Genomic DNA, 24,629 nt, shown 5'->3' on the forward strand with positions numbered 1-24,629 from the left:
CTCGACCCCTAAAAAAGCATACTCTATCTTCAGGAAATACATGCTCTACAACAAATCATCTTCACTCATGACCGGGCAGTTCTCAATACTAGCCTGCCAAGCCTTTCGAGCATACTGAGGCAGAACGTCGTTCGACGTGAAGCTCGGTGGAAGATAGGGTTTGACGTCGGCGGTGGTGTAATTGGCCCCTAGCTGCCTCAATGCTGGCAACACAGCTCTAGAAGCAATGTAATCCGTAAATACTACGTCTACCTTTTCTGGCATGGAGCCGTTGGCCGGGAAGGATGCATTTCCCTGCAGATTGTATGGAGCTTCAAAATAAGGGATCTTGGAATGAGGGGTATCATCACCGTCCGTGCCGAAGTCATCAGTTGTGATATAACCCGGATAAATTTTCGGCGTCATTGATTTTGGGTGCCGTGGGGTCTGTTCCAGCTCGCTCTTCTTTTGCATGGCATTATACTTGGGCAATGGAGGGTTTACGCAGGCATTATCGTCGGACAAGTCCGGAATTGCATATTGCTCTGCATATCGCTTCAGCGGGCGAGTTCCACCATTCATAACGCCAAGGACTTGTTTTGCAATGGAATAGGGCACATCTGGGATGTAATTAAACGTGTTCTTGAAAGGGCTCACAATATACGAGTCACTAAGAGTGAACGGGCCCTTGAATAAGTCAAAGCGTATGCTACCGGTGTTAGTCAGGAGGATTCGCGGGGTGTTTTCTCGAGGTTTGTTGACAACTGTTGCTGCAAGCGCCGTCTCAAGTAGGGGGTAGATGCTGCCTTCCGCGCCAAATGGCACACAAGATTCGCAGTAGGTCTTGGGCGCACATCCATAGACATATGACAAGTTCAATTTTTTGTACTGATGTGTTATATGGCCTGTCACATCCGACCCATGCGCAGTATCAAAGTGGCGGTCTTGCGACTTTCGTGCGTGGTAGGCGAAGGTCAGGCGGTTCCAATCCATGTAGCGGCGCGCATACCGTAATGGAGAGGTTTTGTTTCCGGGCTTTTCCCCCTGTTTTACGGCAGCCCGGGTGGGATTTGGAACACCACGCGGGCGCATGCTTCCAGTGAACGTTGACGACTTAATTCCAGTGAGAGAAAGCCAGCCCAACGTCTCACAGTAACGGCCAGATCCAATTCCAGTGGTCATCTCATCATAAACAACAAAATCACGAATATGCCTGTGACCTCCAAAGATCTGGATAGGAACATCAGGTCGCATCTGCCGGATTGCACTATGCACTGTGCTGAAGGTACTGCCGCCAGAATTTGGCCTGACAGTGTTGTGTCCAAGTACAATAAAAAGGTCAATTGGCTTGGAAAAGTTGACGGCATTCTTGAACCAGGATTCCTTTACCATGTCGGCAGCCTTTGTGACTTTGGATACATTGGAGTTTCCAGTGAAGTCAAACAGCACTCCGAAGGCCATGATTCGAAGGCCATTTTTTGTGGTGAAGTAGCGGTATTTGCTGCCAAAATCCTCAAACTTCTTCGTGTCACGGTTGATTAGTTGGACGTTACTGGTCAGGTACCTTTCATTGAATATTTTTGAAAGATTATAGTAGCTTTGGTAGGCAATTTCGGTGACGTAGAGCTCATGATTGCCAATGGCCAACAGATCGTAGTCGATCTCGGCGAATATGTTATCACTAACGGCACCATTCGGCGTTGTGGTGTCGGAGAGTCCATTACCATCGTGCAAGTCTCCTGCTCCATGATCAGTACCCAACAAGAGAAGAGACGGTGGGACTGAATCTTACCAGTGTCGACAACAAGAAGGTCGACATTCAGATCGTTGGCCTTCTGGCGCATATGTTTCACGTAGGAGACAAAGTCACCCCAATCCGCGCCATAGTTCCTCTCCTTCAAGTGGCCGGCAAGCCATCCATGTGTATCGGTTGTTTGCAGAAAGTTGATCTGACCCCATTCGAGAGGACCTTTAGGCTTTGTGGTAGCATTCAGCGCACCAGGCTGCATGCGACGAACCAACCTCGGATGCTGCGATAGGTCTGAGGGCCCATAGCAACTAGAGCAAGCAAGAACTGCGGAGATGCGGGCCAGCAAGAGGGCGACACCAAAGAGGAGCATTGTTGTAGGCAAGCAACCGTGGCATCCAACGGCCAGAGGTCAAGAAGGGATGTGTTTGACAGCGTCTTCGAAGCCAAACAAAAGCTCTCCGCCGTGCCTAGGGAGGTTGGGCCGGCCAGAAGCGCGATCATGGCCTGTATATAAACAAAACCAAGCCATGTGCATACCTCGTCCTCCGCCTTCATCCCTAGCTCGGCCTTGGAACCAGCCAGTTAGCCGTGCCGATCGAGGCATATTTTTGGTGGTCGGAGATGAGCTGGGGGCACTCGGAGGCTAGCGAGAGGTAGCATCGGCGCATGCCTGTCCAACGCCAGGCCCGGTCGGGCCAATGAATTCGGAGCCGCCCACCACATGTGTAGAGGGGCGTCTGGGTCGAAGGACGCGTGAGTGCATGTCAAGTATGCTGCCGAAGTTGCTGTGAGGGGCTGCGAGATGAGATCAGGTCCTGCAGTGCAGGTTGCGAGCCGAGGAATGTCGGTGTTGCGAACTGTGGTGACTTCACAGGCTGCCTTGCGGCATGTCCTCTGCAAGCCCTGGGATGCTGATAAACATGAGCTGGGGGTTGCTGTTAGACTTTGGCCACAGCCAGTTCTGGGACATTCCAACGGGCTTCCACGTTTCAAGCCAATAATCTGGCAGCCCAGGGTGGTGATCGCGGGATTGGTCGGCTTAGAGGGCGTCAAGTCAGTCAGTCAGTCTGAACTGCCCAGGCGGCCTGGGGTCCGCCACCCTCCACGTGAAGGGTTTGTGCACGCGGCCCACAGCACACCAACACGCAACACTGCCGTTAGCTAGTGAATTCACAGGATCCCACTCAATATCTCTCCAGCAAGTAAACACGCGAAATTGTTTGTCCGGACACACTAGTTGCGATAGTCTGTGGGAGCGGGCTAACTAACTAAGTTAACTAACTAACTAGTTAACTAGTTAACTTACTTGCAGCTGACTGGCGCCCCGCTGCCAAATGGCCGCTGATCGCAAGCGGCGGCTGATCGCAGGTCGTCATCTGTTCCCACAATAAACTCCAGCCAGCTTCTATTCTACTAGAAACTCTCACCGTCTGTCGCTGAACCCACCGTGGCATGTGGCGCCACGCCTAAGCGACGAGGTTGAAGATGGCCGAAGACAACCCACAGCTCCATGCCGCTCTGCAGCTGCTGGACCAGGAATTGGAGGTACGTCGACGATGGCCCGAAAGTTGCGTTCAGGGCACCGCCAATGCTGACATCTATAGGATGGTGATATCACCCAGAAAGGGTATGTCGATTCTCGGCAGCGTGCCCGGCCCTGAAACCCTCACATGCCCTGCTATAGCCAACAGCTAACTGCATATCAGATATCAGAAACGCCGTACTCTGCTCTTTTCCCAATTCATGCCCACAAATGCGCCCCCGAGCGACCAGACAAATCGTCTGAGCCACAATCCCGGAACGGATTCCCAATCCACCGTTCCCATTCCTATTGAAGGCGGGCAAGCAAACCGGTCATCAACATACGCAGATAACCGGCGACGGTCGGACTATCTCCCCGCAAACCTCATCTCCCCCACGAATAGCGTACACTATGCCGATCCGCATGGGAATCCGTTGTCTAGGATTCAAGAAAATGAGTTGGGATTCTCGCTGGAACCAACCTTCCCATCAACGTCGGACTACGATTCTTTACAGTCTCTCAGGGTAAATCCGGCTAATACGCAATATACTCCGTCCCGATCGCCTACGATCATGAGCCAGAACTACGCATTTAACCCGAACGATCAGCCCGAGCACAATGTCCAAACCAGAAACTCTACCATGCTCGATTCGCAGCAAGCCTACTTTTCAGACTTTGCGGGCCAGCAACGAGACGATCAGAGAGATAGTTATGGTCGACACTTTCACCGCTATTCGCAAACGGAACCCTTTTCTCCCACTGCCGCAATGGCACCTCCTCCTATGCCCACAACCGGAATTGCGCATGGGCTAATAGCAGAGCATCTTCTGCCTCTGGAGCCGCGAGACCTTAGCTTTGAAGTCTGCGACCCTCACGACCCCAAATGTCCAATGGCCAGGTTCGACAACTTACCCACAGTTCTACGACACCGAGCCCGTGCACACCCCAAACAACCGGCGTACTGGGTGCTTGATCAACGCGGAAAGGAAATAGCTTCCATAACGTGGGAAAAGCTTGGCAGTCGTGCAGAGAAAGTTGCGCAGGTGATACGTGACAAGAGCAGTCTGTATCGAGGGGATCGCGTCGCGCTCGTGTATCGGGATACTGAAGTGATAGAATTTGCCGTTGCATTGCTGGGCTGCTTTATTGCTGGAGTTGTCGCGGTCCCTGTCAACAACCTTGAGGATTACGCCAGCCTTAACGTTATCCTGACCTCCACCCAAGCGCACCTCGCCCTGACTACAGAGAATAATTTGAAAACTTTTCAGCGGGACATTGCCACTCAGAAGCTGACTTGGCCCAGAGGCGTGGAATGGTGGAAAACAAACGAGTTTGGGAGCTTTCACCCAAAACGAAAAGACGAAGTCCCTCCTTTGGCCGTACCGGATTTAGCATATATTGAATTTGCCAGGGCACCTACTGGCGACCTTCGCGGTGTAGTAATGAGCCATCGCACCATAATGCACCAAATGTCCTGCCTTTCCGCTATAGTATCCACGATACCTACTGACGGCAATGAGACCGGCACGCCACCTTCAAAACCGCACAGCGATATTCTTATGAGCTATCTTGACCCTAGACAGGGTATAGGCATGATTCTTGGTGTCCTATTTACAGTTTATACTGGAAATACAACCGTCTGGCTAGAATCATTGGCGGTTGAAACTCCAGGGCTATATGCTAGCTTAATTACCAAATATAGAGCAACACTATTAGCCGCGGACTATCCAGGCCTCAAACGAGCTGTGTACAACTACCAGCAAGATCCAATGGCAACCAGGAATTTCAAGAAAAATACCGAGCCGAATTTTGTGAGCTTAAGGCTTTGTCTGATCGACACATTGACAGTAGACTCCGAATTCCACGAAGTTTTAGCCGACCGGTGGCTAAGGCCTCTGCGAAACCCGCGGGCCCGTCAGTTAGTCGCACCTATGCTGTGTCTTCCAGAACATGGAGGTATGGTTATCAGTCTTCGAGATTGGCTTGGCGGTGAGGAACGTATGGGCTGTCCACTGAAACACGAAGTGCAACCAACGGAACCACAAACGGCAGAGGGCGAAGACGGTAAAAAGGAGGAAGGGGATAAAACTGAAGAACCAAAGGAAACCTTTGGAAGCAGTTTAATCGGCGGCACAGCCGCGCCTACAAGGAAAGAGGGCTCGCGAAATGACCTTCGTGACGTGCTTTTGGACAAAGAGGCTCTGAAAATTAATGAACTCGTTATCTTGGCAATTGGCGAAGAGGCCAGGCGGCTGAGTGATATCACCCCCAACGCTGTTCGGGTGGGCGCATTTGGCTACCCAATTCCGGATGCAACGCTGGCAATTGTCGATCCCGAGACTGGACTACTGTGTACACCTTATGTAATCGGTGAGATATGGGTTGATTCACCCTCATTATCTGGAGGATTTTGGGCCCTACCGAAGCATACAGAGACTATATTTCATGCTCGACCTTACCGGTTTCAGGAAGGAAGCCCCACCCCAATATTAGTTGAGCCAGAGTTCCTCCGAACCGGGCTTCTTGGGTGTGTTATCGAAGGACAAGTATTCGTGCTCGGACTCTACGAGGATCGTCTACGCCAAAAGGTAGAGTGGGTCGAACATGGCGTAGAACTTACAGAACACCGGTACTTCTTCGTCCAGCATCTGATAATCAGCATCATGAAGAATGTACCCAAAATTCATGACTGCTCTGCCTTTGACGTTTTTGTCAATGACGAGCATCTACCTGTCGTGGTCCTAGAGTCATATTCGGCTTCAACGGCACCTACAACCTCAGGTGGCTCTCCTCGACAACTAGATGCAGCACTTCTGGATTCTCTGGCCGAAAAATGCATGGATGTTCTATACCAGGAGCACCATCTTCGCGTCTACTGTGTAATGCTTACGGCTCCAAACACACTACCTCGAATAATCAAAAACGGAAGACTGGAGATTGGCAATATGTTATGCCGTAAGGAGTTTGACAACGGGTCCCTTCCTTGTGAGCACCTTAAATTTGGCGTTGAGCGCTCTGTTTTGAATCTTCCAATTGGTGTTGATCCTGCTGGCGGCATTTGGTCTGTCCCTTCCTCAGCCTCAAGGCAAGATGCTCTGGCGATGCAAGAGAAGCAATATTCTGGTGTCGACTTGCGCGATGTTATAATGGATGATCGCACTTCAACGCCACTCAACAGCTTTAGCAGTATTGTTGATTTACTGCAATGGCGGGTTTCTCGCCAAGGTGAAGAACTCTGTTATTGCTCTATCGATGGCCGGGGTAGAGAAGGGAAAGGCATAACATGGAAAAAATTCGACGCGAAGGTTGCTGCCGTTGCTGCTTACCTGAAAAATAAGGTCAAACTTCGCCCAGGTGACCATGTCATCCTCATGTATACTCACTCAGAAGACTACGTATTCGCCGTGCATGCTTGCTTCTGTTTGGGTCTCATAGCGATCCCTATATCCCCTGTCGATCAAAATCGACTTTCTGAAGACGCTCCGGCTTTGCTCCATGTTATTTTTGATTTCCGCGTGAAGGCCATATTGGTTAACGGCGAAGTCAACGACCTGCTGAAACAGAAACTAGTTTCTCAACATATCAAACAATCTGCTCATGTCGTTCACACTAGTGTTCCTAATATCTATAATACATCGAAGCCTCCAAAGCAATCGCATGGGTGCCGCCATATGGGGTTTACGATGAATCCTCAATGGCTAAACTCAAATCAGCCAGCAATTATTTGGACGTATTGGACTCCAGATCAGCGAAGATTGTCGGTACAAATTGGTCATGATACCATCATGGGTATGTGCAAGGTTCAAAAGGAGACTTGTCAGATGTCAAGTTCGCGTCCAGTTTTAGGCAGCGTGCGTAGCACCATAGGCCTCGGGTTTCTTCACACTTGTTTGATGGGACCATATCTTGGTATGCTATCTCCACTCCCTCAATAATTATCTGGATTAATCATTGACATTATTTAGGTGCCCCTACATATCTTGTTTCTCCTATTGACTTTGCAGCGAATCCCACGTCCTTATTTCTCACTTTAGCGAGATACAAAATTAAAGATACTTATGCCACTAGTCAAATGCTAGACTATGCCATGGGAAGTATGGTCGCAAAAGGCTTCCAACTGCATGAATTAAAGAATCTCATGATCTCAGCTGAAGGAAGGCCTCGTGCTGATATTTGTATGTTGAAATTCTTCCAAAGCGTTTGTCGGCCCAACTGATTCTTTCTTTAGATCAACGAGTGCGTTTACATTTTGCTGCTGCTGGACTTGACCGCACGGCGATTAACACAATTTATTCTCACGTTCTCAATCCCATGATTGCTTCCAGATCGTATATGTGCATTGAGCCCATTGAGCTCTGGCTTGATACAAAATATCTAAGACAAGGCTATGTTGTCCCTGTCGACCCGGATACTCCTGGACATACTCTATTAGTCCAGGATTCAGGTATGGTTCCCGTGAGTACCCAGATAGCCATTGTGAACCCAGAGACTTGTTGTCTTGCTTATGTTGGCGAATATGGTGAAATATGGGTGCAATCAGATGCTTGCGCCAAGTCGTTTTATGGCTCAAAGCAAGAATTCGATTCAGAACGATTTAGAGGACGCACTGTTGATGGAGATCCTGATGCTGTATATGTCCGAACAGGGGACTTGGGCTTTCTTCATACAGTGACTAGGCCTATTGGCCCTGGTGGACAGCCTGTTGAAATGCAGGTTTTGTTCGTCTTGGGCAGCATTGGAGAGACCTTTGAAGTCAATGGTCTTAATCACTTCCCTATGGATATTGAACAAACAATTGAAAAATCCCATCGAAATATTGTTAAGGGAGGAAGGTTAGCTACGAATTCCCACCCTATTTTCTTGAGTTCGGATTGTCTGACAGTATTCTTATATAGTGCTGTATTCCAGGCCGGTGGGCTTGTTGTTGGGCTTGTTGAAGTTACTCGGAAAGCTTACCTTGCTTCTATTGTACCTGTTATTGTGAATGCCGTGCTTACTGAGCACCAGGTCGTTACCGACATTGTTGCCTTTGTCCCCCGGGGAGATTTCCCTCGCTCACGGTTAGGAGAGAAACAACGTGGAAAAATTCTTGGACTATGGGTGACTCGCAAAATTCGTACAATCGCGCAGTTTAGTATTCGGGACGCCAGCGGAACCATTACACAACTCCCAGAGGCGGACCGTGCCAGGATGTCCAAAACTGGGAGTCTGGTCGAAGGAAGCAGCCGCCTACCTTCCGCTCTAATGGAGTCCGAGGAATTTGAAGGCCGCCAGCCATTGGCCCCACCAAAAGGCAGCAAGGGACAGACGAACGAATTTGTTGAGCATTTTCCCCTTTCCCCTGAAGGTATATCCGCGGATCATACCCTTGGAGATCCGTCTTTTTATAATGCAAATGAAACTGAGAAGTACTATCAGTCTTCTAACCAGTTTGGTGTGGCTACTCCCACCGACTATTATGGCCTGGACCAAGACGGCCAGCGGAAGTTGATGACTGAATCGCCCCCAGCGATTGACGCTGAGAGCACAGCTCTACCTCAAAGGATCAGTTCTTTTGGGCTTCAACCCCTTCCGCCTAATTACGATCAACCTAATCCCAATGGCCCTACAGGCCTCGTTCCAATGAAATCCCTGTCGCGGCATAATACCCCATCTTCTCGTCGCTCCAGTACGGCCCCAACATCTGGATACGGATCCGGCCAGAACAGTTCTTCCCGAGTACAATCCGATTCCTTGCCTCACAGAAGAGACTCTATGCCCGGTCAGAAGGTGAGATATAACGTAGTTGATGGTTCTGGTTCCCAACGGAATCAAACGCAACACCCATCCCCACAGGTCTACTATGGAACTGAAGAGGAAGATCCAGGTTGGCCACGGGAAGCAATTCTGTATCAAAGAAAGAATGGTATTAATAAGGGAATCTGATATTTGGCGTTGTTGGTTTGTGCTTACAATACCCTCTTCTATTTGCCACTATATAAAATTCTTTATTGCTCTTTTAGCTGTGCCAAAATAGGTCATAGGTTGTTATTAGCTTTTTTCTATCAATATTGTTTCGTCGGGATACAGCAGATGGGTGTTTCAAGTTTGTGATTCCGCAGTATAGAGAACTCGTAATAGATTGTGGATTTTTCTGATAGCCCCAGTACAAGGACTAGGTGACCTGGCCAGTCGATCAAACTGAGAAACGAATCAACATATATATTGGTGTCCCAAAGCTAATAATCCATAAAGCTCCAGTCTATGCATTTGTGCAGACAACACCGTCCATTTTTAAGCACTATCCTTCATTTTCATGGCCCCTCATAAAATCTTCGAAATCATCTGCTTCATGGGGTGAACTAATAAGAAAGGAAACCGAGGCGTATACGAAAAAGCAAGAAAACACAGTACATCCATGGCACTTAGAGATTAAAGTTTTTTGGCTGCTGCTTCCAATACATTCACATCCACTTTTTGTTGTTTAATTGCACTGACAATCCCTTGTGCCAGGTCATTTGGGTCAAGCAAGCTGCCATTAAGATCCTCTAAAGCCTTGATCTCCGCTTGAGTCAGGGTTTTTGATCGAATTGGGCGGAATGGTGACGGCGCACGAGACGATAGAAACTGTATTAGATGCAAATTAGTAAATGCTAGACTGTATAAACTATCAGTTGTGTGTGAGTGATTAGCTTACCGAACTAGCAGCACTGAGCAAAGCCGTCAAACTTGCTTGGACAACATCATGATGGATGCCAACACCCCAAACCTTTAGATTAGATCCAGCTGCAACGCATTCAATGAAGGTAGCGGCCTTGGTATCACGATCACTTCCCATAGCATGTTCTTTGTAGTCTACGACGTCAAGATCAATGCCAAGAGATTTAAGAGCATTTGCGAGGGATGAGATGGCACCATTTCCAACACCAACGATACCGTGTTGGATACTGTCAATTTCGATAATACCAGTAAACCGTCTCTGGAGTTTCTCTGTACTAAGGGCTTTTCCTGGCGCTGGGGGAGCAGGTGTTTGAGACCGGTCGGCAGTGATATTGTAGTCTATTAGAGAAAACCGTGGGTTCTTCTTGAGGTGATAGGCTTCTTCAAACAGAGAGACGACTTCACTTGGTTTCAGCTCGCGACCCAGTCTATCTGCCTCCTTTTGAACAATTTTGCTGAACACGACCTGGAGGCCCCTAGGAAGATCCAACTCGAGCATGCGTAAAATAATCCAGGCAACTCCGCCCTTGCCACTCTGGGAATTGACGCGAATAATAGCCTCGTAGTTCCTTCCAATATCACGTGGATCAAGAGGAAGATAAGGCATTTGCCATTTATCTTGGTCCTTGAGGCCAGCGGCTTCTCTTTCTTTGAATCCTTTTTTGATGGCATCTTGATGGCTTCCGCTAAAGGCGCAGACAACAAGCTGACCACCGTAGGGCCATCGCTCATTGACTGGGATCTTATTGCTTTCTTCCACAACTTTTATGACGGAATTGATATCAGAGAAGTCAACGTTTGGATTGATTCCCTGTGTGTAGAGATTTAGAGCTAGAGTTACCAAGTCAACATTGCCGGTCCTCTCTCCATTGCCAAAAAGGGTTCCTTCAACACGATCAGCACCAGCCATTTGAGCCAATTCTGCAGCGGCCACGGCACAACCACGGTCGTTGTGAGGGTGAAGGGAAACACAAATCTTTTCTCTTTCAGATATATTCGTGCAGAAATATTCAATCTGGTCTGCATAGACATTTGGTGTTGACATCTCAACAGTGGCAGGGAGATTGAAGATGATTGGTTCTTCCACAGTTGGCTCCCAAGCAGCCTTGACAGCTTCACAGATCTTGATCACAAAAGCAGGATCTGTATCAGAAAAGGTCTCTGGAGAAAATTCAAACCGCCAGTCTGTTCCTGCCATTGATGGATCGTCCTTTGTGATTGAGCGGGCATATTTTGTACACTTCACAGCTAGCTCCAAACTCTGCTCTTGGGTCATGCCAAAAATTATTCTCCTGAAACATTCACTTGTAGCAAGATATAAATGAAGAATAGCCTTCTTTGCTCCCTTCAGAGAATCCACAGTCCGACGGATAAAATCTTCACGACATGGACTGAGAACTTGGAGCCACACATCATCTGGAACTTCGCCAGGGGTCTTAACCAAGCTTCTGGTAAATTCGAAATCGGTCTCAGATGCAGAGGGAAACGAAATTTCGATTTCTTTATAGCCGATATCGACGAGCATTTTGAAAAATTTGCGTTTTTGGTCGCCATCCTAATCAGAGTGAGTCATCTATTGAAATCAATAGGTGTGGTGCTCAGTGCAATTGGAAGATCGCATACCATGGGGTCCACTAGACTTTGATTTCCGTCCCTGAGATCCGTGGCAAGCCATCTTGGAGGCTTGTCCAGGGTTTTGTTGGGCCATGTGCGGTTGGGAAGCGGAATGGGCTGGAACTTCTTGTATTTTTGCGAGGGATCTTTGAGCCTGCAGATTAACACGTGTAAGCATAAATCCAGGTATTTGGCGCTTAGAAATCGCATACATCGGCATGTTGTTTGCAATTGGCGATCCGTGTGCGTGACAGCGAGACTGGTGAGGAACAACAGAGCTCTCTCAGAACGTTTCTGAGAGCTATACCGATACCGGCAGCAGGGGAGAACAAGCTCCACAGAGGGAAGAGAAGCAGCGTGCAGTCAATTGAGGCCAGTCCACAGGCTGCTGGGGGGAGTTGGAGCGCGAGGGATGCCGGGAAACAGTATTTTTTATAGAGGACCACCACCCCAGAGGCCGCCTGTGACTCAGTGGCGAGCGGCTTAGTGTTTGATCCCCGCCAGTGAATTCTCCGAGGCTAAACCGACATCGGCGGCGCGAGCTCCAGGGATGGCGAAATGCGAATTGCTGCGGGCGTGATTGGCTCTGTAGATGTTACAAGGCGTGAGGATCTGCTGCTGACGTTCGATCAGCCTGTGGGCTTCTACAAATGACTATACACGCCGTATTCGAGGCCGCAAGGATGTGCTATTTAAGTGCTACTTGTCTCTCTACGACTACTACTGCCCTTTGCCCGGCGTCCTCGCCCTGCTTTTGCCTTTGCCTTTGCCTTTGGCTTTGGCTTTGTTCTTCGATGACCCCTGGCCCGACCCTCCCTTGCTCTCTCGCTCCTTTTTGCCTTTCTTCCACACCTTGCCCCCTTCTCGTAACCGCGTATCATCAAGTTTCTTCTTCTCTTTGCCGCTCAGCTTCCGCTTTTCCCTTTTTAGGCCTGTGCCTGGTCCATTCAACTCGTTCAGCGCTCGTTTTTTGGCTTCCTTCTTCTCCCGTTCTGTCTCGAACCAGGTTCGCTTCGGCCGCGACATGATTTCACTCTCGTGTTTGATCAGATTTTCCCCTCGAGTAACCTGAATTTCAGCTTGGGCCAATTGCTTCTCCTCCTTTTCTTCCTGCAGAATCTCTTCGATCTCGGATTTCATCTCGTCTACTCTCGCAGCCCATTCGTCCGCCACTGCAGGGTCTACTACCCGGCTTACAATTTTTGCTCCCTGGGCCCGGCCGGCCTTGACCGCAGCTTTGACTATCTTTCGATCCGGCTCCGCTGCAATAGTGCATGCGCGACCACTGCGTCCAGCACGGGCAGTACGGCCAACTCTGTGAAGGTAAATTTCGTGGGACTGAGGTGCCTCGTAATTTATAACCGTTTCGACGCCCTTGATATCAAGACCTCTGGATGCAAGGTCAGTCGCGAGCAGGAACGAAACTTTGCCGTCCCGAAAAGCTTCGACCCCTTTGATTCGCTAAAAATAGAGTCAGTGTCGTTAATACAGTACCAGGGCGCTCAGGTGCCTCCGTCTTACCTGTTCTTGGCTCATGCTGCCATGTAGCTCTGCTGCCTTTAGCCCCAGTAGCCCAAAAATAATTCGGGCGCGATGCGCTTCTTTTTTCTGCCGAAAAAAAATAATAACGCGGTTAGTGAAGACAGTGCTGCAAAGCAAGGCCAAGTACCCCATTCTCTTCCCCTCCCTTCCTGGTCGCAGTCTTACGAACTCTTGAACCAAGGTGCCGACTGTTTGCTTTTTTGAATCAACCATGAGCCGGACTGGTTTGTTGAGGCCCACGCGAATCAGTTTATCAACTGTATCCGTCATAGTCGCAGAGAACAGCATCGTCTGTCGAGATTTTGGAATAGTTCCAAGAATTTCATTCAATTCGTCTGCAAATCCATCCTCAAGCATTCGATCTGCCTCATCGAGAACCAAAATCTCAAGCGTATCGACGGTAAAGCTAGCCGAATTTCTCATGTGGTCGATAAATCGACCAGGCGTAGCAATAATGACATCAGGTCGTTGCTTCAGTATGTTCTCTTGTTCACGCACGCTGAAGCCACCCACAAGTTGACAGAACGTTATGTCTGTAAAAGTTGCTAGTTTTGTCGCGACATTGTAGCATTGGACAGCAAGCTCTCTTGTCGGCATCAAGATAGCGACACGGCTTGTTGGTACTTTTCTAGGCCGATAAAGTAACCGTTCTAAGATAGGGATGATAAATGCAGCAGTTTTTCCAGAACCAGTCACTGCGCCACCGACAAGATCTTTACCAAGTAATCCCACTGGAATAGCCTTGCGCTGAATAGGCGTAGGGGCTGAGAAGCCGACGGCCGCTAGTCCACGAAGAATTGGCCGGGAAAGGTTGAAGTTCTGGAATGTAGTCGTGGTGGAAGAGTCAGCGATAGCGGTGGATTTGTCCTCGGGTGCGAAGAAAGCTTTTCGTTTGGCAATTTCGTCAGGATCCTCCTCTTCGCTCTCAGAACTCACATCGGATTGCAAGTCATCCGGATGCGCGACTGGCGAAGCCTCAGACTCATCGTCTGACTCCATATTCATATCGCCCACTGACTCATTTTCAGATTGCTCCTCGTCGCTTGCTTCCCCTGTAGCACCCATTCCAAAACCATCGGGCGCTAAGAGTTCATCGTTTTCAAGATCAAGAGGCTCGTCGGTTCCGCCCTCGTCCCCATCACTGCCCCCATCACTAAGCCCCTCCGAAGAAGCATCTGAATTCAAATCTCCCGCTTGGCGTGGTTTGGTATTCGCATTTCCAAGGTTTTTTTGCCTTCTTCTAGATAGGATTTCGTCTAAATCAATGGCTTTCTTGGTTCCCTCTAGACCCTTCTGTTTATCACGATCGTCCACACCCCATCCATCAAAGTCCTCAGTGAGTTCACGATTTACGGCGTTGCCTATGTCAAATTCGAAATCAGGGTCAAGAACACCCTCATCCTCCCCACCTTCATCATTTACGTTATGGATCTTCTCTGCGATGTGTTTATTGGGCTTTCCACCCTTTTTATCTGCATTTTGGCTTTGTTTCTTAAGTTTCTTATTTTTCACATCCGCATCGGTGTCTTCTCGCCTTCGCTTTTTTGATGTCGTATCTGACTTTTTCGTGTTTGTAAATATAAAATCGTCATCGGTTTCCTCTTCTTCACCATTAGGGTACGGTGTTTCTTCGTCCGATAGAGTAAGGATAAAATCATCGTCGCGTGCAGTTTTGCCTGCCATTGGGAGCGAGCGGGCTCGGGCCTCACCGAAAGGTCAAATTTTTCTTCCTGCCTCCTGAAATTCTGTCAAGTGCCCCGGGAATGCTTCCCTTGAGCCACCTGGAATGTTTCGCGCAGCTCGTCACCTCAAAATTTTTTGAACAGCTTTGTTCGAGAGCGGTGGCAGAATTTAGTTCACTAGTTAGTTAACTAGTTAACTAACTTAGCTTCGGCCCCTGCGGCCCCGCCAGAGCAAATCATTGGCAACTTGGATTGTCTTCAACCCTGCCAGTGTCTGTGACTGGGCTTCTTCTTGCATTCAATTACAGAGTATGGACTATATGTTGAAGATTCATCTGAATATTTTGGATTTGTGAGTTACTTGATTTTTGAGGGAACTTGAAAATGACCCAAATTCGATCCCATCAACATTAAGCGCTAGACACCAGAAAGATGGCACAGGAATGTAGGAGAAAGTGTCTATGTTTGGCAGTTATTCGTCTTCCAAATTCCGTATCTTCGAGTTTTTTTTTCTTTTTTCCCCTTTAGCCGAAGCTCCAGCGAACAACTTGATCGTCTTCCTTAGTCTGGGGCTGTAGAGGTGTGTCCCTAACGAGGAACCCGCAGTTTAACCTATCCAGCACGTTAACAATAATTTAAGCCATAAGATTGCGTTTACTTACACTTGTTTATTTTTGATTGCAGTGCCCTTGAGCAGACCTTGCTCATGAAATTCAAATTCGGTTTCGAGCCAACCCTTCAGCCATTGGTATTCAGCTGGATCGTCTGCTGGGTGGTTCACCATGAAAATGAGTCTTGATAACGGCCGAACATCTGCACCACAGTAAAGATCACGTTTATTTGCTGCACAGTCGAAATCATAACCATGCTTTGCGGCGTATTTTGGGTCACAAAGTTCGAGCATCTTATCCAATAAGCTTCGACCGATGCGGCGATTATATTGCTTGGGGTTGACAAACAACTCCAACTGTGCTGCATATCTGTTGGAAGTCCGTGGCCCTGAAAAATCACTTGCAAGGATGAAGCCATACACCATCTCGTCTTCGCTGTTCATCGCATTTCCACATCCCGGTTTTCGCTCTGCTGCAACGAGGCACGGAAGTTTGTCATTCTCACTCTCTTCCACACGCAATTTCATCTCTTCTTGGGAAATATCATCCAAGTCAATGCATTGGGCCGCTGCTCTGACATACCAGTTGTATAACTTAGTAAGTCCTGGAATATCTTTCACTTCGACCGGACGAATGTAAACGTTTGTCTTCGGAGCATACGGGTGTGGCTCTGGTTTGACTTTCACTACCGCCTTCCTATGCGCAATTTCTCTTTCTTTATCCTCAATTTCTTTAACCCTTTCGTGATCGAGTCTCAGATTCCAGTTGTAGACGTAACCAGCCGCAGTTTCATGAGCATGTGCATTACCTCCTTGAGAGTCATCAAGGTAAGTGATTGGTTCCTCTAAATGAGGGTCGATGAACCCAGTGATACCGTCCGGATGGAGATCCGGATTTGTGAAAGGCTCTGAGTCCATATCGACATAACAACCAAGTCGCATGGTATATTCAAGCCAACCGCCAAACTCTTTGGTCCATTTGTCGTCACGATTATACCAAGGTCGATATTGCCAGTCAACAAGCACAGGTTGAAACTTTTCGTTCTCATGGCCATCGGTGCTGGGCCTCGCTGCAGGTGAAACCGCATCGTAACCAGTAGTAGTGAGTTCTACGCTGGTTTTTTCGTTTGGCACCGGGGGAAGACAAGGAATCACAATATCCCGTGCTTCGTCGACATTTTTTTTAATTTGTCGAACAATTTCAGATGTCGGATCAGTACCCGGTCCTTCGCGTGCCAGATGTAACGGTCTTGTACCCGGCTCATCTTCGTCCACTCCCATTCGTTTCCGGTGAATTTGATTTAATGCTTCATCCTGAGCCCGTCGAAGCGCGGCCTGTTTGTCCTCCTGGGTACGGAACTTTGGCTCCGGATTATTCTTTGCATGCCAACTTTTACTGTCCTTATTCTCCGGAGAATGGCCTGGTGTCGTATTTTCATGTTTATTTTTTGGATATTGCCCCACATACCCAAGTATTTTATTTGGAGTAACCAATTGCTTGAGATGGTGCAAAGGAGGACCGACTCTGTTATGCTCATCTTGGCGGAAAACAACCTCGTCTGATCCACTTGAATCATCTAAACAGTCAAATACAGTTAGTGGAGTAATTCCATTGAACACCGGAATAAAGTCGCACCATTCTCAGCGATTTCTTTGGAAGCGCCATTAGGGGGATGTGCGCGCCCTTGAAACAGCGTGCCAGGCTCACTTTCAACAGTCTCCGTTTCAAGCGGGTCAGGAGTTTTTGGAGTCATTGTTGGGTTTGAGAAATTAACCGACATAGAGGGTTCAGGAGTCGAGCCGAAGGTTAACCCCTTCGAGTTGACAATTTTGAGCATAAATGAAGAAGCAGTAGAAGAAGATTCTGTAGCAGAAACCTTTTCAGGGGAACCTATTAATTAATTAGGTATACATTCTGGTTGCAAAAAATTAAGCAAGTGCTGAAGGAAACAGATAAGTGATATAAAGACGACTAACTTTTATTAGTTGTGGTGAATTGAATTTCATCTGTTCGATTCATTTTATTCACTGCTGGAGACCCACTCCCAGATGCTCTAGATGAAAGTGTGCTGGGAGGAGTGTTAGCATTAACTGTTGCAAAATGCGGGAGCTTAGAGGAAGTCAAGACTGTGCTTGCAGTCCCCATGCTGGCATTGATACTGGAGTTCTGAACACTTGATGTGCTTAAAGGATCTGCTGTCATGTTCTGGCTCCCTGTATGGATGATTTCTTGTTTATCATCACCCTGTTGCTTCATGGCTCTATATTTAAACGCAGATTGTTTCTGGAATTCCTGAAAAGCAGCAAGATACACCTGCCACTTTCCTGGGCTCATTGGTTCGTCCATTGCACCTCTCAGAACTTATGCACCAAGAGGCAGCACCTAGACAAACCTTGATTGTCAATAAATATGCCTATGCGAACAAATACTCTTGCTGAGTTAGGGTTAGGAGTCTGTTTTATCACACACAGCCTGATAACAACTGGTTCAGAAACCAAAAAGAAGAGATAGAAATCAAGGGTAACAATAAAAAGTTAGTTTAGTTAAAACAGTGTATTATGTAGTCAATGTTACTTGGAATTAAAATAGTACAGAGAGAATATGGAGGACTGAAAATGTGCTTTTGCGCTTGTGTTGGTGGAACTCTGCGAGTTAGGCATAAGTAAAGAAAGAGTAAAACTATTTAATAGTTCTGGATGCACCTATGCAAGAAATCCTGTTGTATTGGTGTTAAGTAATAAAATTTGGATAAAATTTTCTGGTTGTGTTGTGATGCACATGGCTCTGCTTTTCATTTCCATAGTTAACTATGTGTTGTTCATTTGGCAGATTCCAACACAAACTGACATCCACACAAGTTGTCAGCCTTAAGCAATAACTTAGGCTTTTGTTGAGAACACTTGAAATAGAGAAACATGCTTTCAGTTTTGAGAAAAGCACGGCTCAAGGATAAAGAGATGAGGATACTGATGCTGTGGGTGTGCATAATTTGTTACGTACTTAGAAGCTTCCATCACTGACTGACATTGATCAGTGGGCTTGACAATGCGGGGAAAACAACTATTGTAAAAAGGATTATGAACGAGGATGTTGCCAGTGTAAGCCCTACGCTTGGGTTTATTATCAAAACGATCGATTTTGAAGGGTAAGCAGCTGCTGTGTCGATTTGAAGAACAATGTGCTGAGAATCCAACAGCTATAAGTTAAATATATGTAGGTTGCGGAGCCCCACTTCACGATATCTTGAAGCTCACGCAGCAAAGGGGACGTTGGCGGTCAAAAGACCCTCCGATCCTACTGGAGAAACTATTTTGAGAAGACAGATGCACTGATCTGGGTTGTCGACGCTACGGATCGATTGAGAATCGAGGACTGTCGGCAGGAGCTGGCAGCTTTACTGTTAGAAGAGGTATGGCTGATACCTCCTTGCGTGTCCTGATTCCCGACTTCCATTACGCATAACTCCCCTGGCTGACTGCATAAAAAGAGGCTCATGGGAGCGAGTCTTCTAGTTTTCTTGAACAAAATAGATGTGGATGGATGCATGAATGAGGAGGAGATTCGAACGGTGAGATTAACTGATTGTCAGGGTATTATTTGATTTTGTTCACTCCTAACTGCCTGTAGGGCCTACAACTCGATGGTATTAAAACTCATAAATGGACAATTATTCAGTGCAGCGCAATGACTGGCCAAAATTTGACACAAGGCCTTTCGTGGGTGGTGCAAGACGCCAAAGAGCGATTGTTTCTTTTTTGACATCCGCCAAGAGACTGGCCGTCTCCATTTTTGGCCTCAATAAGTACCTAACGATGCAACAATGCATAGAGGTGGAGGCCTGACACAAACAGCAGCACTGGGTGTCTGTATATACAACTATTTTTGTATTCAGCTTCAGTTAACTACTCCGCATATTGGCGTTGGATTGGGCACAAAGGATTAGGAAGAACCACGGGGTGACAAAAAGCTTTTTATAGTTAACTAACTCGTGAACCACAACAAGGAACAAGTTGTTCCCGGGAAGCCACCTCTGTAGTTGCGCTTGAGTCAAATTCCCAGTGTATTAACCAGTTTTGGAGACTTGGAGAGCCAGCTATATTGACTACCCACAACACTCTCTTGTGCTCCGGATTGCACTCCACGCTCTCTGCAGCGTGGCTTGCTGCTAACCAAGCCCATCATTATGTAAGGCAGGCCGGCTCGGCAGGCCTGTGATGCGCGGTTTCAGCCCGCCCGGCCTGCTCCAAGCGACTAAACCCGCAAAGGCCTAATCCATGCAGGCATCTGAACACTTGTGAGGTTGATGCTGAGTGGAGAGAGCTCTGGTGCCACTGGGTTGTTTTTGAGCCTGCTGGAGCATTTGGTGACACTACAATTTGCGCTCAAGAATGGCGCTCGAGCAGCGCACCGCTGGTTCGGAGGATGTCAACGATTTCCTGGTCCGAATCCGGGAGTTGGGCGAGAAGCGCGACAAGGAGGACGAAGAGCGAGCCAGACGACTAGAAGCGGAGATTTTACAAGGTCGGAGAGAGAGACAAGCGAGACGAGCAGGTATGCGCCCGGTGCTTTTCTCAGCTTCTTGGAATATATGATGTCAACACAACAAAAATATAAACAAATACCAAATGTGGAATGCCTCTAATAATACTCGTGTTACAGAGCGCGCTCGATCAATCTCGCCGACGAAAGACTCTCCTTTACTTCTAGGCAGTCCAACTCTGAAGGACTTGCCCATGAATACATCTACACCTTCGAAATCCATAATCCCTCCAATTGATCTTCTTCCCACTACAAAGACTCTGGATTTAGATACAGCGTCACGCGACTTAGCATACAGTAGTACAGCTTCGAATGAAGATACCGACTCTCGCGCAGCAGAGAGCATAGGAGGCAATACCACGCGCCCCCCTGATCGCACTCGCGCTATGTCCTGGAAGCAACGCCCACAATCGAGCGAGGTTGATACCCTAGCCTCGACGTTGAGGTTCCCGAGCGACCCGCCAAACTCTAGGGGACGGGATGATTTGACAGTCTCCGCGAATGATTCTGAATCGACAATGTCGCGCGCACAGATATCACAATCCCTGGGATCTAAAGACCCCTCCTGGTTTAAGCAGACGAGCGACCGAGGAATTGGCTCACCTGCCTGCCGAAAAGCCTCAAGTACTCCCCTAGCCGACGTTCATCTGCCCGCGGCAAGTGTAAAACTTCCTGGGCTCACCAAAGAGCCCACCCTTGAACCTGACAAGGGGTCGAGCTATGATGGCAGTGAAAGGTCACGGTCACCATCTAGGGCAAATTCCGTCTATGGCTCAAGCAATTTTGGGAATCGTTATTCTAGCATATCGTCAGTGACTACTCTGGGTGGCTTAGGGTCTCCAGTTCCGCTGTCAAATCCGCATAGGCTTGAAAGCCGTGGGCCTGAGTCCCTGCCGGCTGACCGTGTCGCTATGTCACCATCACAAAGCCGCCTGGCTTCTGATCGACCGTCATCCCCCACTAAAGGGCTAGGAGGGTTTGTTCAGAGTGCAATGATGAAGCGCTCTGATAGTGTCTCAAAAAGGTGGAGTACTCAATCCGGACCTAACAGCTTTCGAAACAGTTTTATTTCCAGTCGCGGCGAAGCATCTGTTTTAAACTCCCCAAAAGCGCAGCTTGGTCCGGCTACAGCAGAATCAACGTCACGCCCTGCATCCAGCCACAGCGAAGCTACAGTAGTACGGCACTCCGTTGAAGATGTTTCTTCCGCCGTGGACCTTGACGTCCCTCAAGACTCTACGGCATCAGGGCAGCGTTTTACAAAGGCATCCCCTTTATCAAACTCAGGTCTCATTTCAGACCAAATTTCTCCCTTCGAAGGCCTCCCAGTGACTCCGTCCAAAACTATGGATCCCAAACGATGGAGCCCCACAAAATCATCATGGCTAGAAAGTGCAATTAATAGGCCAGAATCTCCTAGGCCCAAAGCGACGGTACCTTCCCAAGAGCCTGACTGGAAGCGAGGCCTGACGCATAAGCTTCGAACCTCCAGAGATATTGGCCAGGGGAATAAAGCCCTTGATTCCATTTCCACATCAATGCCAAGTGAAGAATATCACAGACTTCCTACAGCCTCCAACACAAAAACGTCATCTAAATATTCTCAAGAACCTCTTGAAAATGTTGATCCAGACCTTGTCGAAGAGACGCGCACGCCTCGAATGATCGAGCAGCCTGATGACGAAGAAAAGTTGAGATGCCAATTTCCTGATATACCCCCCAAAAGCCAAGGTTTAGAATCCAAAATCCATACGCTCTCGTTAAAAAACGAGCAATCATCTAGCCCACCAGATCCAGACTCGCAAAGTAGTATTGGCGACAAACAAACACCACACCCAGACGCTGCCATGCCACCACTGGAGAAACCTCTAAGCAGCGGTGATTTTCGTGCAAATCTTAGGCCTCGCGGGCTTCCTACCGATAAATCAAATGCTCAAGAACCCGAATTTAAAAGTGTCTTTGGGAAGTTAAGGAGGACTGAAACGAAAAACTATGTTGCACCCGATGAGTTTAAGGACAATATTCTTAGGGGGAAGGCTGCTTTGAATATTACAGGAGGGCCAAAGCGGACTCCGAGAGTTGACGAATTTAAGGAGAGTATTTTGAAACAGAAAAAGGCTATGAAAGCTGGTGGGGGGTCCATTAGGCGTACTACGAATGATCCAAAACGGTTACCAGGCGACTCAGACTCTTCGGTACCAGAGGCTATTGCTAAGCGAATGGCACTCAGCAGATCCGAAAGTGCAAGGAGTATCGCATTGAATCAAGCTAGCAGTCCTACAACTCATGACTATTCGCAATCTAACAACCCCCATCCTTATACCCGACTGGAGAGCGCCGGGACTTCGCTCAAATCAAGACCAAATTCGCCTACGAAGCAACCTAGTGATACTATGGACCTCACGTTGTCTAAAGCACTACGAACGCCCGAAAATCCTCCAAAAATCACAGAAGAGCCCCTTTCAACTAGTTCAATGCCACCTATACCTGCTGAAACGAATCTCAGCTGCGAACGCCCAAAGACGAAACTCAACGAACGATTAAACCCGGCCTTGGCTGGGATTATTGCTAGAGGACCCCGCTCTGAAAGACCATCTCGAAACCCTGCAGCCGCTGCTTCAGCTCCTCGAATGACCCCCAAAGATTCACCTCCGGCCCCATTAACGCACATGACAAAAGCTCGAGCCAAAGGTCCAAAGCGACGTTTACCCCAGAAACCGGGAGCTAATCAGAAGGCAGTGGAAGCAGAGAGGGCCAATATGAGTCCTGTAGGTAGACCCGAATCCGTGAACGCTGTTAAAGTACAACAACTAGCAAAGGTAAATGGCGAGGAAACCCCAATCAGCCATGCAGCTAGAGCAAGTAGCGTTCAGCGAAACGGGCTGTCTGTAGAGGGTGGTACTGTTAATAAACCTGCCTTCTCTTCTACTTCACATCCCGAGCTGAACATTGTTAAGCCGCTGTCGAAGCCAACGAAGCTAAGCATTAGCACTGAACCGTCCAACAGATCGTTTTCTACGCCAAAAGCTTCAACCACACCCTTCAAACCGGACGATCGCCCCGTCATCCAGAGAGAGGCATCATCTCCCGTTTTGCTCACCGCTAATTTGCCCGATATTGGCATCGAGCAATCCGGTGCTTCCGCCTTCTCTTCGCCAGTCAAAATCTCTCAATCATGTACCAGGGGCTTAAACAAAAAATCATCCGAAGAGCCTGTTTTGTCACCAGTAGGGAAACGTGTTGTAAGCCCACCAGTGCCACCCAAGCCAATGTCAATCAGCGACATACAACCCGGGCGCGAAAGTATTGCTACACCATTTCCACAAACGCCAGAGGCGACGAGAATTTTCTCCGATTTTTTCAATGTGCCTCCCACCGCAAAGAGCAAAGTAGATATTGATCCCCTAGCATTTCTACCCTCCAGCCAAGAACAGTGTCCGAAATCGACCACAATAAAGCAGCAAACTTGGGAATTCGGTGGCGATGGGAGAAGAACCAGCCTGCCAGCCAATCAGGAATACATTCTTTTTGAGGAGAACATGTATTTGTGTATTCGTACTTTTGAAACAGCTAATGGTACAAGAACCACGCAGACGAACCTTTGGTGCGGAGACGGCGTTAGTGAAGCCACTATTGAAGATGTGCAGCTCTTTGCGCGCAAACTGGCCAGAGAGAATAATTCTAAACTTGTGATCCTGCGGCAAGGAAAGGAAACAGCAAGTTTTATTCAGGCACTTGGGGGCATTATTTTGACACGACGTGGATCAAGTAGCCGTGCTGATAATTCAGAATACATGCTCTGTGGCCGCAGACACTTGGGCCAGATAACTTTCGACGAAGTAGACCTGAGCCCGGAATGCCTTTGTTCTGGGTATCCGTACATAATATCCACAAAATCGGGAAAACTGTATCTATGGAAAGGAAAAGGGAGCACTGCGGATGAGCTTGGATGTGCAAGGCTTATTGGCATGGACCTTGCAGGCGAAATCGAGGAAGTGACAGAAGGCCAAGAGCCAAGTGGCTTTTTCGATTCTTTTCCAACTCCCCCTGGCGTGCGAGCATACTCTTCTGCTACTTATTGGCGATTCAAGGCAAGCAATGAGAAGTATTGCTGCCGGTTATTTCGTATTGATCATGAACTTGGTCAAGGGTTTGGAGCAGCCTTTTGGAACCGACGCGGCGCTCATTCGCCCGTTGCGCGGCCTAATGATACAGTACAAGCAATTAAGCCGTTCTGTCAGCGAGATCTAGATCCCGAGCATATATACGTTCTGGACACTTTTTTCGAGATTTATGTGTAAGTGTTCACCGTCGTCTGTTTTCTAATCGCCATGCTAATTAGAGATCGTGATTAGAATTGTTGGCGAGCTTGCTCGTTCCCGTTCTGCAGAATTTGCCTCAGCGCTTGTGTTCGCCCAGGAGTATGGATTTCTTGCTGTCTCTGAGCAAGATCGGCCCTTTCTTCCCAAGAGCCACGTCTGCTTCAATGGACTGACGGATGAATGCAAGAGGGCTTTTAGAAAATGGGATGATCGTATTGGGGGCTTTGAGAATGGGAAGCCGCCTCGAGTCTTTCCATTAAGTGCGGCCATTGAAGCCATTCGGTGACAACGCACACACATAGTTACACGTAGAGGTCGCCGTGTTGTTCTGTCGGTGCATTTAGCATATTGGGATTTGGGTGCTGTCTT

General features: G+C 48.1%; 6 protein-coding genes across 6 annotated transcripts; 2 read left to right on the top strand and 4 right to left on the bottom strand.

Moving 5' to 3' along the window:
* Window positions 1–45: 45 nt before the first annotated feature.
* On the bottom strand, window positions 46–2,099 carry LOZ57_003428 (uncharacterized protein; the record flags this gene model as incomplete). The annotated part of the gene is made up of 2 exons (XM_049252477.1): window positions 46–1,718; window positions 1,772–2,099. 2 exons carry the CDS (start codon window positions 2,097–2,099, stop codon window positions 46–48), a joined length of 2,001 nt encoding a protein of 666 aa, XP_049108651.1.
* Window positions 2,100–3,214: 1,115 nt separating this feature from the next.
* LOZ57_003429 (uncharacterized protein) lies at window positions 3,215–9,176 on the top strand (the record flags this gene model as incomplete). The annotated part of the gene is made up of 6 exons (XM_049252478.1): window positions 3,215–3,274; window positions 3,334–3,356; window positions 3,436–7,160; window positions 7,217–7,426; window positions 7,480–8,083; window positions 8,147–9,176. 6 exons carry the CDS (start codon window positions 3,215–3,217, stop codon window positions 9,174–9,176), a joined length of 5,652 nt encoding a protein of 1,883 aa, XP_049108652.1.
* Window positions 9,177–9,662: 486 nt separating this feature from the next.
* Window positions 9,663–11,784, bottom strand: LEU4 (2-isopropylmalate synthase (Alpha-isopropylmalate synthase) (Alpha-IPM synthetase); the record flags this gene model as incomplete). Its single annotated transcript, XM_049252479.1, has 4 exons — window positions 9,663–9,857; window positions 9,928–11,505; window positions 11,574–11,718; window positions 11,777–11,784. The coding sequence occupies 4 exons, from the start codon at window positions 11,782–11,784 to the stop codon at window positions 9,663–9,665; spliced, it is 1,926 nt and encodes a 641-aa protein (XP_049108653.1).
* A 500-nt stretch (window positions 11,785–12,284) lies between these two features.
* Window positions 12,285–14,789, bottom strand: DRS1 (nucleolar DEAD-box protein required for synthesis of 60S ribosomal subunit; the record flags this gene model as incomplete). The annotated part of the gene is made up of 3 exons (XM_049252480.1): window positions 12,285–13,025; window positions 13,086–13,172; window positions 13,272–14,789. The coding sequence occupies 3 exons, from the start codon at window positions 14,787–14,789 to the stop codon at window positions 12,285–12,287; spliced, it is 2,346 nt and encodes a 781-aa protein (XP_049108654.1).
* Window positions 14,790–15,446: 657 nt separating this feature from the next.
* LOZ57_003432 (uncharacterized protein) lies at window positions 15,447–17,745 on the bottom strand (the record flags this gene model as incomplete). The annotated part of the gene is made up of 3 exons (XM_049252481.1): window positions 15,447–16,975; window positions 17,035–17,289; window positions 17,376–17,745. The coding sequence occupies 3 exons, from the start codon at window positions 17,743–17,745 to the stop codon at window positions 15,447–15,449; spliced, it is 2,154 nt and encodes a 717-aa protein (XP_049108655.1).
* A 2,042-nt stretch (window positions 17,746–19,787) lies between these two features.
* Window positions 19,788–24,546, top strand: LOZ57_003433 (uncharacterized protein; the record flags this gene model as incomplete). Its single annotated transcript, XM_049252482.1, has 3 exons — window positions 19,788–19,950; window positions 20,059–24,235; window positions 24,294–24,546. The coding sequence occupies 3 exons, from the start codon at window positions 19,788–19,790 to the stop codon at window positions 24,544–24,546; spliced, it is 4,593 nt and encodes a 1,530-aa protein (XP_049108656.1).
* Window positions 24,547–24,629: the final 83 nt, after the last annotated feature.

Source organism: Ophidiomyces ophidiicola (genome assembly GCF_022830035.1).
Source record: "Ophidiomyces ophidiicola strain CBS 122913 chromosome Unknown scaffold_11, whole genome shotgun sequence".
NCBI lineage: Eukaryota > Fungi > Ascomycota > Eurotiomycetes > Onygenales > Onygenaceae > Ophidiomyces > Ophidiomyces ophidiicola.